Below are 14,835 nucleotides of genomic sequence, written 5' to 3' on the forward strand. Positions count from 1 at the left end.
CCCCGGGGCCCTCCCGCTGATCTCCCCCTTTGGACTGGCCGGGGCTGCTCCGCCAAAGTCTCGGCGCCCGCTCCCTCCCACACGGCGGCCACGCCACACTCGGTGCCCTCACACGGCCAACCCCCCCACACGTGGCCCGCCGCCCGCTCCCGCCCATCCAGGCTGCACCTCTCCCCGGCCACGGTACCTGGGGCTCTCGAAGCTGCACCCCCTGCGCCGCAGCGCCGCCCTCTTCTGCCGCAGGAGCGCCGCGGCCGCTCCGCCGAGCTCTGGCTCCATCGCCCCGGGCGGGGGCCGCCGGCTCGGGTACACTCGGGTGGGCTCGGGCCTCGGCCGGACGCTCGGCTAGGAGCGCCGCAACCGACGCCCCGCCCCGCGCCCCTCGCCGGGCTCAGGCCCCGCCCCGGCCCCGCCCCCGAGACCCACCCTGCCGAATCCTCGCCCCTCAGCCTGGACTAGGCCCCGCCCCAACCCGTCGTGGCCCCCTCAGGCTCCGCCCCCCGGCCCGCCCCTAATCCCACCCAACCCGCCCCCTCACCTATCAGCGGGGCTCCTGAACCCCTGCAGCTCCCCCCAGTCCCTCGGGCTCGGCCGCCAGGCCCAGGCCCCGCCCCCGCTTCCTATCCCAACCCACCCCACGCCCCAGTCGGGACCAGACTCCGCCCACGCCCCACCCCGAACTTCCGCCCCAAGCGGCTCCGGGCGGGCTCCAGCCACGCCCCTCCCGCAGGCTCCAGCATCCAGCACCTCCGAGGAGCCCCACCGGGGCCCGCAGGCACACCCCTCATCCGAACTCTGCCGGGTCCTGAGCTCACAGCTCCAGCCCCTCGCCACAGACACAGGCTCTGGCCCCCTCCACCGCGGCCCGGCCCCTCCCCACCTCGGCACCTCCCGATCCGCTCCATCGTAACACCGCCCTCTTTCGGGACGAGACCGGGTCTCCCCAGGCTCCGCCCGCAGGCGTGGCCTCGACCCTGGAGCCCCGCCTCTTCTCTCCGGGCAGCCCTCGGAGATCCAGCCCTACCCAGACCCAGGCGGCGCCTCCCTCACCGCGGTCAGCCTGCGCTCGCTCGCTCGGGTCTCTGCGGACGCCCCGGGGAGGGTAGCTGCTGTCTCCCGGTGGCCGTTGGTGGCGCCTTACACGGTGAGCTGGAGCTTTGCTGGTTACCGGTAACCGGCTGAAGTTTTGGTTTAAAGACTTTAATTTTGTGACAAGCCCTCTCATCATGCTCATTTCCTCCCGAGTCAGATTCCTCGCCTCTGTGGCTTGTGGGTGGAGGAACCCACCTGAGTAAAGCCAGGGATGGCTTTGCCACACAAATCACAAGAAGGAAGCGAGCTAGGGCTACACAGTAAGCATGGCTTTGTGGCAGTTACGGAGGTGTGGCCATGCTGACCTGGAACTAGACAGTGGAGCCTGTGCCAGCTTTAGGCTTCGGCTGGGAAACTGAGGCAGGCGGGACCGGGGATCTCATGATCACGTGGATACTCCCTAGCCCACAGTCCCTCGGTGATATTCAGGGGCTTCTATGAAGGCAGCGAAGCCCGTGGGGAGAGGGAATGAGGCGGGCCTGGGGAGAGCAGCTGGAAGCCCGACAGAGATGTTAGCAGGCTTCTATTCTGGGAATCCCTGGGCCCTTGCCACAGGTTTCTCCCAGACAACCCTTGTAGCACACTCTTCCGTTGTCTCTTAAGCAAGCTGGAGTGGATTTTTTTTTTTTCTTCCTACCATCATGAACTCCTCCTGTCTTATCTTTTCAGACTTAAATCCCATAACCACCCCAATCCTTCCTTCAGTGAGCTTGAGTTCCCCATCTGCATCAGATCTGCACACCCGTCTCTGGTCTCCTTCCCCAGACCGATCCTCAGCCTTCGTATGTTTTGGAATCTCTAAACTGAGTCTCTAAATACCCCTACCCTCTATGGTGTGCCCAGGCTCTCGCCTGCCTCCCCTGAAGACCCACAGGACTGTCCCTATCACTTCCCTCCTAGGCGCACTGGGCGGAGCTCTGAGCATTCCTTACCTCCTCTGAGTCTGCATCTGGCACAGCAAGGGCATGTCAAGCGAATGTGTGTGATTTTAATAAACAGAGCAGTATTCATTGGAAAACACATTTAATTTCAAAGTAAACAAAGATGTCTGTACATTAAAGTATTTAATTAGTGAAACAATTATCAGTGTAACAAGCTGAAAAATACAGCAACTTGGTACAAGACTGAGGTAACAAAATACTTCACCAAAAATCTAAAGAATCCCACGGAGGGCTGATGTTCAGTGGTTACTGCGAGTGAGACAATTCACAAGTATTAGAGAAAGTCCTTATACAACTGCATGCAGGGTCTTCTGGAAAAAAAAGACAGCCTGGGAGAATGCAACAGATTTAACAAGAAATGAACTAAAATGTAGAAATTGATTCTCAACTTACTTAGGATACATAAGAAATTGAAAACTATTCTCTATGCAACATTTTGAATGCTAAGTGGAAAACCATGCATTTTGGCACAAAATTTATTAAAGGTTATACCATACTAATAAATTTATTATTATTTCACTACTGAATGGTCATTCAGAAATGAATAGACTGATGGTTACAAAATGGATAGGTGATCTATCCACCTTGCTGCTTACACAGGGATTTAGGGCTGCCCATGGTATACACGCTTGTGCAGCAGAGGGTTACAAGGTGGACTAAAGTCCAAGGTACAAGTTCTCACCTCCCAAGAACATGCAGCTCATACTGTATTTAAATTTAACACTGAAGTTAAAGACAAAAAGCCTGTGAAGTAAATACTGTGAGCATTCTGACCCTACTCTCTTATGCTGCCTTTGGAGTCCTCCCTACACTATTCTGAACACAGCTCCTCTGTGCCTGATTGCTCAGAGCCAGCCAGCCTTCAGTGCAGTGACTCCCACCAATTACCAATGTAACTGATTCACACAGCAAGCCCATTCAGTCTATTGGGGCCTCTTGAAGACTTTCTGGAAGAACCTTCACATAGGATTGGTATCCAGGGCTATGGATGAGGCAGGATCTTGCTTAAGGGTTGGGGTGAGATGGGGAATTATTTGTTCATTGAGTGGTCAGTTCCACAAGGACAGAAATTGGATTTGTCTTGTTTCTGGCCATTTACATCCTGGTTTAAGCCTGGCACATGGGAAGCACTTGTTACAGACGTGAATGAATGAATGAATGAATGACTAAATGATGCTTATGCAATGAATCTATTATTTCAAAGGGATTCATGTAGTGTTTTCTTTTTTCAACAAATGGCATAGAGCTGGTTAAAGTCACTTGTGGGGGTCACAGAGAAGAGAAGCTATTCTTTTGGCAATGTTCATGTGGTGGCTGCTGAGCTCTGGAACCCACTGGCAGGCTTGGCTTGCAATCAGCCTCTGATATTATGGGCTGTTTTCCAGCCATGAAATGGCATTCTAAAAAGGTACACCTTTCTTGGGCTTAGGAAGTGAAAATAAGATGATGAAAGAACTCCTGGCCATTTCTGTAAGAAAAAGAAATGCCCTAGTGATTGGTTGGCAAGACAGGATAGGTTCTTTCCTTGGCAATTTCATCAAGTGTTCTGGTGTCTGGTTAGGGGAGGGGAGGTGGCCACACTCTTTTTACTGGCACATTTAGTGCAATGTCTCTGCCAAATCCAGTCTCCAGTTTGGAGAAAGCATTCTACAGCTTTGACTTTGGGGTACCACCTTCTGTTTGCTTAAATAAAATTACAGTACCTTCATGCAAGACATAACACCTTCAATGGTTTTACAAATCCTTATGCACTGTGGACAGTTAAGAAGAAAAACACTCCAGGGTGAGAATCACTGAAAGCCTTCTGCCTCCGTGGCTTATGCATGGCCTTAACTGCCAAGCCTGCAGGTCTCCTCCCCTGCAGCCTGCGGGGCAGGCAGGCAGGCACTGGGAAGACCACCAGCATTGACCTCACGTATCTGGCCTAAACTCCTGCTTGGGAGTTGAGTTTCTTTCAACTCCATCTCCGTTCAGGTCTCCTGCTACATTCAAGGCTTTTTCTCACAAGTCTGACAATGCTGTTGCTAAAAAGTCCAAGCAGTTTCTCCAAGAGTCCAGTGCCTTCTGAGAGAGGAGGTGAACTCAGTCTCAAGTAGTGAGAAGATTTGACACTTTGACAAGAACAGAGATTGTGTTCTTTCAAATTAAGCTCAAAAGAAAATACTTGTACGGGGTAAGAAAAATGTATAAAGGGCAGAACAAGATCTGATTTACTGGGGTATGAAATCCTGGAGCTTTTGGCATTTAATATTTCATGTGTGAGAACATGGGATAGTCTGACGAATGGAGAAACCCAAGGGAAACACGAGCTGATGTTCCAGTCCTGCATTTCATCCAAGTGTTTGACTCTTAGAAGGTGAAAGTGTGACCATGGCATGGTTCTGGTTGAGGCTGGCTGCAGTGTTGGCATTGTCACTCAGCCTCTCAATGCCAATTGGAAGAATTGCTTGTAGAATCGGGTATACACAACAGAACCCCTGGTCTGGGTGAATGTGCAAGGCAGCTGTGGTCAAGGTTTGATGGTACTGACTTTACCATCTGGAGTTTCTCTTGGCATGAAAGTATCCAGTGCCTACTCCACCGGAAAATTGATTTCTGAACATAGTAAGGCTCAACCAAAAAGTACCATCCTGGTGACCACCACTTGCTCCACCAAGTCCTTCACATCTTTAGAGAAGTGTCACCATTTGCTCAGGATACAGTGGTGGGTCCTTTGGTGCTTGAAACATTGACCTATTACAGTTCAGCAGTTAAGATGACTGAATCTTCTTGCCAAGAAACCCTGGGGTAGTTTGATGACTGGTTAGTGTGGTTCTGACAAGAACCCAGAAATTTAGCCTCTTTCAAGAAAACTGAGGGTTTTCTTCTCCAGGCTAGGATGCTCAAATTCAAGGAGGGAGAGGAGAGGGAGAAAGAGTAGCTATGATGATAAAGAACAATTTGGATAGAAATATCTCTGTGCAAAATGAAAATCCCTCACAGTATGTTCGTCGGAAATGCTTGTAACTGAAAGCAGAGTTTGGACCATCCACTCCCCAGGGCTTGGCTATCTTATCACCTGGTCATCAATAACTGGGCCCTTAGACTCAGATGGAGAACTTGCTGGTGACTGCTTTTGACAGTAAGACTGAAGGAGCTTAAGACTTCCTGTCACTTAGCTCCCTGTGTGACCCAGAGTCCTGGGAAGCCTGCCCTGGCAGTGGAGGTCAAGGGGTGGGATGATGGGAGCAAAGCTCTGCCTGGTGGGGGAGGTCTGTGGACACAGTGGACTCTGAGCTACTGGGAGAAAATGCCACAACTTCCCAAGTGGGCTCAGTGGAAGCGGGTGAGATAAGAAGAGCCCCAGGCCTTGCTAGGAGAGCACATGGGAGGAAGCAAGCCGGCCAGTCCTGAGCTGGGACCCACCTCAGGAGGGACTTCAGCAGTAAGACTCAGGAGGGCCTGGGGCTCAGGGAACAGGCCTTCCAGATGAATAGCACCCATAGGAAAAGAAAACAAGACACAATTTAAGGCATTGTTTGTTTACAGTAAAGGAACACAGGGACCCTTAACACGGGGTTTCTAGACTCCGCTTAGGCTTTTCTTGGAGGACAAGGCTATAACTAAAGGTTTGAGCAGGGCCTCAAAGCAAATGAAATGTGTGATGTCACAAGTCTTGTGCCAAAATGCATATTTCTCAGAGTTCACGCTTGCACACACACATGTACAGCACATACACGCAGAGGATGCTTTGGGGGTGTACAAAATCTGAGGCAGCCCTGTAGGCGAGCGGCCTGTGTCCTTGGGGTGTAACAGGCCTGTCCCTCAGCCTGTCCCTGCTCTCTGGCCTTCTCGCAGATAAGTGCCGTCCACTCTGTGTGTGCAGCAGAAAGCACGAAGAACCCAACATGGGTCAAATGCTCCCTAGTCGCAGAAGCAGCTGGTGGATAGACAAATGGTCCAGAGAGACAGTGCGGGCTGTGCAGTTTGGCGTCTGACCACCACCCTGCAAGGTGGTGCTGCGGAATGAGTCATGAGAGTCGCTGGGGTGACAGGTGGATCCCACACTGGGGAAGCCCTCAGAGACTCTGAGGCTGCAGGCGGTGTCTCTTGAATCTAGTTGTGAGGCTCCTTAGTGTCCTGGCCCATAGCCTATGCTCAGGGCTGCCTTTCTCCACCAGGCCCAGTCCAGGCTCCCAGAAGCCTTTGCAGTCACACCAACTCCTGTAGAGACTTACTCAAATGACATAAGGTTGGCAGGTACCTAGAAGAGAAAGCCCAACCCTCAGAAAGGGACGGGGTAATCCCTAGGGAAAGGGCCATGTCTTTCCTGGTAGGTCTGTGAAAGAGCAGGTTGGAGAGGACTGCTGACAATAATACCAGTCACTTGATGAGCGATCACCATGTGCCCGCACTGCTCTGACTACTTCACATGCACAGTGCTCTTGAGCCAGACGCAGATGCTGGAAGCATCTGCATTATGAAGAGGAGGAAGCTGAGGCTTTGCGAGGTCCAGTGAATAAGAATCAGGGCTGACACCTAAGCCCATCTCTCTGCCACCATCCCCTGGGCAAGACAACTGTACTTGGGGTGGGAAGGAGACCCTGTAGGGTTGGGGCAAGTAGCTCTTGAAGGAAAACCAGCTCAGGAAGGGATGTATCATTAGGGGATGGCATTAGAGAGTGGCAAGTGGAAGCCCAGGAAAAGGAGGAAGTATAGGAGATCACAAATCTTAAGGCCTTCCTCCTGGCAGTAGCCAGGGCAAGATCCCAGCTCCCTGTTCTAGAGGAACATCAGCCCCAATGCTAGTGCTTCCCCTGCCCTAAAAGCTGCCTCCACGCTCCAGCTCTAGACCTCCTCGCTTGGCATTGCTGTGAAATTCTAGCAGGTTCGATTAGACGCGATTTCATCAAAAACCGATGCATTTTGGTGTCAATATGATTAAAATGATAAATTAGAGAAAAGATGCATCTTTGGGAGAAGGTTGCCAGGATGCGAGAGCAAAGTGCAGGAACTCATTTCTGAGCAGAACTGCAAGAGCAAGTCAGTAAATACAAATGGATGGCAGCCACATGAATCTTAAGAATGCATCACAGAACAGCACATGACAGAAGACAGGTGAACAAAGTTCCATTTATAAAGGAAGTTTTAAAAAATGCACTCTGAAAAAAAAGCAATGTGGCAGGGACCCTGAGAAGTCTTGACTACACAACCCTCTCCTCTCTGTGTTCCCAAGGAGCAGAAAAAGAAGCATCCCATCCCAAGGGCTCTGCCACAGAAAAGTTCTCCAAAAGCCACACACAGTAAAAACAGGTACCACAGAAGCTCACTACTTAGCACTCTGGAGCTCTTTCTACCTGAAAAGCCCAGGGAATGTCCATCTCTGAGAAACTGGGAAGAGAATGTGTGGTGGCATCCTAGCAGCTAGGAAGTTTCTGTGTCCTTTTTGGCAAATGATTCCAAGTGCTTGTGGAATTCAAGATGCCAGCATTTCAGGCTATCAAAAATCACATGTGTGTGGCACGTACTGAGGTCTGAGCTTGTTTCAAATGCATTTTTATCCTATAGAACAAATGGGTGCATTGATAATCTACTTATTTTTCATTCATCAGGGTTAGTACTTTATGTAAAATGAAGTCCAATATTTTTCAGAGCAAAAAAAAAAATGCACCCAGAAAACACATGAAGGGATCAAATACATTCCTAAAACTAGAAAGGAGGGCTTTATGTGGCTCAGTGGTAAAGCACTTGCCTAGAATCTGAATCCCGGATTTGCTCCCTAGCACTGCAATAAAATTAAGTAGAAATGTAGCAAACACACCAGGAGAGTGGTTGTGAGGTAGGAGGGGAGCAAGAATTAAGGGGAAGAGGGCTAGAGAGATGGCTTGGTGGTTAAGCACTTGCCTGTGAAGCCTAAGGACCCCGGTTCGAGGCTCGATTCCCCAGGACCCACATTAGCCAGATGCACAAGGAGGCGCATACATCTGGAGTTCATTTGCAGTGGCTGGAAGCCCTGGGGTGCCCACTTTCTCCCCCCACCCCGCCTCTTTCTCTGTCTGTCGCTCTCAAATAAATAAATAAAAATAAACAAAAACTTTAAAAAAAGAATTAAGGGGAAGAAGTGGCTTCAAGACTTGGGGTTGGGTCTGGGTTTTGGGCCATAGGTGTGTATATGGCTGTTTTCTACTGCTGTTGTTTGTTGTTTTGCTTTGTCTGAATAGGGCCTCACTATATAGCCCAGGCTAGCCACAGACTCATGATCCTCTGCCCTAGCTTCCTGAGGGCCACCAGCCTGGTTCTGATGCTGTTGTTTGTATCTTACACATGCATTATAAATAAGCTTGAAGGATTCAGTGTTAGAGAAACCCGTTTTGGGAAATGCAAAATGGAAACACAGTCTCCATCACTGAGATGAGGTTATGTGTGGATGACAGTCATTTGCAGTGGCCTTCCTCACAGCCTCCCTGCACTCTGTCACAGGGACATGCTGTAACTGATTTAAGCAGTCCTCTGCTATCAAGCATACAGGCTGTTCCCACCTTTCATTATTACATGCAGCACAGAATGGGACTCTTTCGTGGAAAGTAAATTAGAAATAAAAAGGAAACAAAATAGAGGAGAAAAAAATAAAATCATCTCTCTCCTAGATCTGAAAATCAGAACTATTCCACAGCACATCATATTTACCAGTATGTGAGATACCACCCATGAGTCCTTTGGAACAAATGTCTGCTGCCCAGGTATGCACATTTCCTTGGGGCCTGATGTGCAGCTGCTGCCCCCCTCTGGCTGCTCCCTATAGGAGGATGCCAAATTCTTACTCAGTACTTACTGCTCCTGGCTGAGACTAAGACCTGCCTCTTCCCCAGCCAGGCACCCACCTCAGGGACCTAGAGCCACATGGGTTCCTGTACACAGGTCCCAGAGCACACCTGTGTGTGTGGCAAGTGAACCCAGCATGGTGTGCTCTTACTTCAGGGCTGAGGGAGCCCAGGCATACCTGGGTCATCGAAGCTAAGGAGGCCAGGGTGGTCCTAGATATAGTTTTACCCCCAATGCCACTTGATGTGACAGCAGTTTTGTTCAAGCCTTACCCTCTTTTTCCTTTTGCATTGCCTTGAGATGAAAACTTCTGGTCTTCCCATTACAACAGAGAAGGGCAATGACATTAGTTTAATGGACTGGGTGTAGCTCCGTGACAGAGCAATTGCCCAGCATGCTTGAGCCCCTGGGTTCAACCTTCAGCACTGCTAAAACCAAACAAAAACAACCCACAACTCATGCATCCATCTCTCTACTCATCTAGACGATAGGTAGAAGTGTATGTAAATACTCAAGAAACCGTGGGTTTATAGTTTTGTATGTTGTAGGAGTGTTATATGCACATTAGTATGCATAAATGTCCATGTGTATTGTAATACAAACAATATGACCCTTGTCAGTATTAGTGCCCTCTGGAACTCTTGCAAGGACCTCCACACAAACCTGTCATTCCTCCAGACAGCTTTATAGTGTTACACAGCAGGGATCTGCTGTGGGTCATGAAAGTTTCGGGTATTTTCCTGTCATGGGAATACTGCAGGGAACATATGGCTTTGAGGACAGGGTGAGTACATCCCCATAAGCTCCACAAGTGAGTCAAGGGACTCCAGTATAATTTATTTTGGGTCTCTTTGTGGTACCAAGGCTGCCAACCTGACCCACAGGGAAAAGGAAGCTCCAATCCTTCCCTACCAGATGCTGAGGGTGGAGGCAGCCATTTATGTCATAGGTCTAGCCAGTGGGTTGTGTTCTCAGGCCTCCTGTGCAGCAGCAGAAGGGAAGTGGAGGTAGGAGAGCTCAGTCAGGGGCAACAAAGGAATTGGGAATGAGGTGGCCTTGAGTTGGATCCTAAGCTTCAGCACTCAGTAACTATGGAACCTTGAACAAGTGTCTGACACCTTCTGAGCCTCAAGATCCTCAGTGCCCAATGAATACAGCAGGAAAACCCATCTCAAAGTACATGGAAGGGCTTTGCCAATTGCTACACATGAAACATTTTTCATAAAGGCTGGTGAGAGAGGGCTGGAAGTGGAAAGTCCTTGGGATACTCCCAAGGGGAGGAAGCTCAACTAGGCACCAGATCAGGAGACCGGTTCAGCCAAGCTCATAATGCCTTTGGAGAGCTAGAGTCCCCACCTACCAACAGCCTTGCTTGACATATGGTGGGCACTCCATATATTACCTGTTACTTGAGCTACCCAGGGTAGTGTGGCCAGAACCACTAGTCAGCTTTGAAAGATAACAAAATAGATGACAGCTGGATCCTGGGGTAATATTACACTTGTCACCTCACTGTCCCTCAGCAGATGTTTCTATGGTATTTCCTTTACAGGGAGGGATTCAAAGTCTCTGATCTGGAGCTGGGCTTCATTCAAAGCTGAGCAAGGGATGCCTTGACTCAAGGGAAAATGCCAACCCACACTGTGTGCTTGGGAGCAGCACAGATGGGTTCTGAGTGGTGAAGGGAACCCTGTTGTCAAGGGTGGGAAAGGGTAATTCAGGTGGCAGGCAGGATCTGGGTGACTTTACCTGAGGCCTGTTGCTTTTACATGCATCATCCAAATGCTTGTGCCACAGTATTGCATGAAATCGAGAACCAGTCTGGAACTTGTAAACATTGCCTGATGGAAGAAAAGCCACTAGGTAAGGAGAAAGGCATCTGGAGGGTTAGTCTGTGAGTTCGTGGAGGAAACATGAGCCTGGGTAACTGAGGAAGGCCAGGAGAAGCCTGAGGGAGCTGGTGCTGGCAGGGCAAACAGCTTTGGACTGGGGGCTTTCACCCAGTTTGGGCACTGCTGCTTTTGACTCTCTCTGAAGCCTGTGGACTCCTTTTCAGACTGTTTTTAAGTATATAAAATTAAACACAAAGAAAATCACTAATCCTGAGACCTACATCCAAACTGAGTGGTGTACGTCTGCGTATGCTCCTGTATTCATGCTCTAATGCCCCAGAGCTGGCGGCAGCTCTGATGCTGTGTTGTGCTGTTGGTATGAGATCAATGATGTTCTAATCTATGTAACCATGCATTATATGAACATGGCTGAGATTTCTTTTGGAGAGAAAAATCTGAGGTTTTGCTCACATATTTGTCATTTGGTGCCTATACTCATAAATGGAAGGAAGATACCAGTATTTGTTACTGAAGAGAAAGATGTAATTTTCTCTCTATCCAGTTCAAAGACCTCTTGAATTCTATCAGTGGATGCCAGTCTCCCTTCTGTCACATTTCCTTCTGCTTGGGGACACTACTTGCCTCTAGGTTCAGCCCCCTGGCCACAGTGTCTCACCATTGGGCTTGCAAGGCGATAGTGTTCTCCCTAACCAAACCACCTCTGATACTGGTCTACATAACTGGGAAAGAAACTTGAGTGGCGCCAGAATGAGGATGCTTATGTATAACAGATAATGAGCTCACTTATCTTGGCAGGGAGCAATGAACTGGGCACAGCACTGCCTCCCCATTTTCTGGGTTCCTTAGGATTTTGACACTCTTGTTTCTTTTTCTTCTTGGCTGAGAACATTAGAACCTAATACTTGGGTGTGATCCTCTGGCCAGCACCACCATTTATCCCTGAGAGCTTGTGAGAAATGTAGTTAGTCTCCACCCCAGACCTATAGACTCCAAATGTGAACTTTGACAACAACCCCAGGTGACTTGTCTGTGCATGAGCCCTGTGCTAGAACATTCCTGTGAAGGTGTGAAAATGCATGTGGAGTTTGCAGTTCAATAAGTGCCAGCTGTTAGGACCTAACCAAGCAATGTCAGATTTTTGTCTAGTTACTTGCTACACAGGAGACTGGCCATGGTCTGTGAAGACAAGGCCACTGTGCAAATGGCACCAGAACATCTTCGGTAGGGGTTTAAGGGAAAGGCAAAACCAGAAGGGACCAGGAGGCAGGTGGGGAAGGCCAAGTTGGAGCTTTTGGAAGTGACACGAGTTCTGCTGGGCTGACTTTGGACCTAAACATTATGGTGTCTCATGGAACTGGCAGGCTGGAGGTCCCTGAACACCAAGACCCAAGACCCTCGCAACCTGTGGTCCTACCTCATCTAGTGTTTTATTTATTCCAGCTCCCCTAGACTAGTTTGAGGGAGGATAGCCCCATAAGTCAAAGGTAGGGCCACTCACTGCTCAATGGAAACAAATGGGATCTAAGTGGAATCATGGAGCAGTGGGGGACTATGGGTACCATCCAAACCTAACATGAAGGGACAATGGTGGCTTCAAGACTCCTAAGGCTTCAGGGTGCACATCTGGCAGGAGAGAAAACAGAGGCGCTTGACCTGCTGCACACCTTTGTCAGGGTTATTCAGCTGGAAGATATCTGGGTGCTCAGGGTCGTCAGGCAGCTGCACCATCCAGCCCATGATGGAGACCTTCTTGCCGGGTGTGGATTTATACTAGAAGAGAGCAACAAACAGCCTGGAGGCCTGGGCCCACACACTTCCCTCCACAAAAGAAGCCAGGCAAGTGTCCTTCTCACCCCAGCCCCCATGGTCCAGAGGCCACCCCACCAGAGGAAGCCAGCATGGCAGTTCTTTCAGGAACTTACATGCTTTCTGTCTGTGCCGCGCAAGGACTTGGCTCCGTAGTACAGAAGGGTGGATCCTGAGAGTACGACCCAGTACCTGGTCCACGAGGACAGCTGCAGAGGATGGAGAGGCAGAGTGATGACGGAGGAGAGGAGTGGCCCAGAGCAGCCTGATCACAGACTTGGTCACCCCAGCAAGGCCCCCTCTCCTCCCTGGTCATCCCCTGGCAATGCCATCTCCACCCTGGACCCAGCAGAAGACTTTTTGTTCCTTCCTTATCCTGCTCCCTTAGAGGATCCTTCCTTTCTTCAACTTGTTGAAGGCAGCCTTGGGGCATAAATCCTGTTAGGTGACCTGAGCCCAGTAGTATTCCAGAAAAAAAAAGCATTTAAAAATACAGATATGCTGAGCCACAGCCTAGAAGCTGAATGTCTGTGATAGGCTATTCTGGATAAAACTGAACACCCAATTTCAGGAACTTTCTACCTACAGTCTGAGCCAAGACAGAAGTTGGACTTCGTGCTCAGAGTGCTGTTTCTGTGGTTTGGGGAAAATAGCTTCATGGGGAGGGGGGCTTTCAGTTCTGCAGAGGCAAGGTAAGAAACTTGTCTGGAGGAGGACTGTGCCTCCAAGGATCAGGTCTCTTGGCATCACCACACAAGCCCCTTCCTGCTGGGTGCATCAGATCACCAGCAAGGGAAAGTGGTGACTTTCAGGCCCTTTTCTGATGCCATAGTGTGATGGTTTGAATCAGATGTCCCCCATAAGCCCATGTGCTCTGAATGCTTGGTCCCCTGCTGATGGCAGTTTGGAAGGTGGAGCCTTGTTGAAGATGTGCTGCTGGGGTAGGGCTTACGGGTGTTATAGTCAGCTCCCCCTTGCTAGAGTTCAGCTTGCTCTCTTGCTGCTGTTTTCCACCTGCTGTAGCACAGGTGATGTCCGGCCTCTGCTCATGCCCTGCTTTCCCCTGCCTTTATGAAGCTTCCCCTAGAGACTGTATGCCAAAATAAAAACTTTTCCTCCCATCAGCTGATTTTGGTGGATGTTTTGTATCAGCAACAGGAGTTAATTACAACACACAGGATACAACATACACAGATTTATCTTTACTGGATGTGAGGACTCTGACCCATTCCCTTCATTTCATCATTGCATTCCACAGTGGTCACAACCCACTGAACTGATCTCTTCACTCCTGACACATGTGGGATCAGTCAGCATCAAGGACTACACTGCTCTGAGGACACTGGTGGGCTCCAGCCTCATTTTGGCTAAGGGAAGGGGGAGGTGTACCACAGGACAGACTCCAGGACCCATTATGCTGGAGGCTTTTTGACACTCTGGACTATGAAATAAGAGCACACTCAGAGCTGGGGTGAAGGCTCTCCTCCCACCCACCAGCCAACTGGCAACTGAAAGAGAGCTCTGAGAGAACCTGCATATGGCATCTCACAGTTGACAGCAACAGGAGAAGTGTCTCCAGCTGACTCTGTGGGTCATGCAGTGGGAACAAAACAGGACAGGCAGGGCAGAGCATATGTAGCCAGGAGATGCAGCTCACAGATGGGCTTGCTGTGCAGGGGGCTGAGGCTCTACCTTTGGGATCATGGAGGATGTGACATCTGGATCCAGTATGAAGGCTGATGGTGGGCCTGAAAAGCTTCCTAATTCCTCATCACTGTGCTTTCCCCACTGGTGCTGGGATGCTGCCTGGGAGATGGGGACTCTCAATGGGACTGCCACACAGTGGTGGAGATAGTCTGACCTACACTGCCTCCTAGTGTGTGCACCCTCCTCCCTTTAGGGTCTCTGGGCTTCTCTTGCTCTCCAGACAATTGCCAGGACTCTGGCTTGCCCATGCGCCTGCATGCAGGCACTCTACCAGACGTGGTTTCCAAGAAGAAGTAAATGTCCTCATTTACAGATGTGGAAACTGAGGCTTTTGGAAGCCTAGTTGGCCAGTCCATAGACCAAGTAGCTCCATGTTACCCACACTGCCTTGGGTGGGTGTGTGCTTGACTTACCGCAGGCTTCCGGCCTTCTTTGAGCAGGGTTTTCCTTCTTAGAGGCCCCTCCATGGTGGGCATAGTAGCTGAGCTCCCCACGGTGCAGGTGCATGGGCTTGTGGGGCTGAGGGAAGACTGCCAGTCAGACATGGCCCTGGAAGTGCCTGAGACAGGTACCCTCCCACTTATTTGTGAGTTGATGAGGTCCCCAGAGCTAGAGGAATCCCTAGTGCTAGGACA

The 14,835-nt window shown here is 50.1% G+C and overlaps 2 protein-coding genes across 12 annotated transcripts in view; both read right to left on the bottom strand.

The window, feature by feature from the left end:
- Garnl3 (GTPase activating Rap/RanGAP domain like 3) overlaps positions 1–917 on the bottom strand; it is a 204,984-nt gene extending 204,067 nt beyond the window's left edge. For 2 of the 3 annotated variants that reach the window (XM_045148062.1, XM_004671646.2), the window contains exon 1: positions 188–267. The gene's annotated coding sequence lies outside the window, so the exon portion shown is untranslated. Of the gene's footprint in view, positions 1–187; positions 268–880 lie in introns of those variants that run through there. The other variant, XM_045148042.1, reaches the window with a different exon arrangement.
- Positions 918–2,098: 1,181 nt separating this feature from the next.
- Ralgps1 (Ral GEF with PH domain and SH3 binding motif 1) overlaps positions 2,099–14,835 on the bottom strand; it is a 325,831-nt gene continuing 313,094 nt past the window's right edge. For all 9 annotated transcript variants that reach the window (XM_045148099.1, XM_045148120.1, XM_045148126.1 and 6 more), the window contains 5 exons: positions 14,614–14,719; positions 12,610–12,702; positions 12,352–12,457; positions 10,584–10,675; positions 2,099–6,276 (listed from right to left, as the gene is read on the bottom strand). In XM_045148099.1, coding sequence (XP_045004034.1) covers positions 6,247–6,276; positions 10,584–10,675; positions 12,352–12,457; positions 12,610–12,702; positions 14,614–14,719 — 427 coding nt within the window. In that variant the 3' untranslated portion in view covers positions 2,099–6,246. The remainder of the gene's footprint in view (positions 6,277–10,583; positions 10,676–12,351; positions 12,458–12,609; positions 12,703–14,613; positions 14,720–14,835) is intronic.

The sequence above is a fragment of the Jaculus jaculus genome, chromosome 1 (assembly GCF_020740685.1).
Source record: "Jaculus jaculus isolate mJacJac1 chromosome 1, mJacJac1.mat.Y.cur, whole genome shotgun sequence".
Lineage (NCBI taxonomy): Eukaryota > Metazoa > Chordata > Mammalia > Rodentia > Dipodidae > Jaculus > Jaculus jaculus.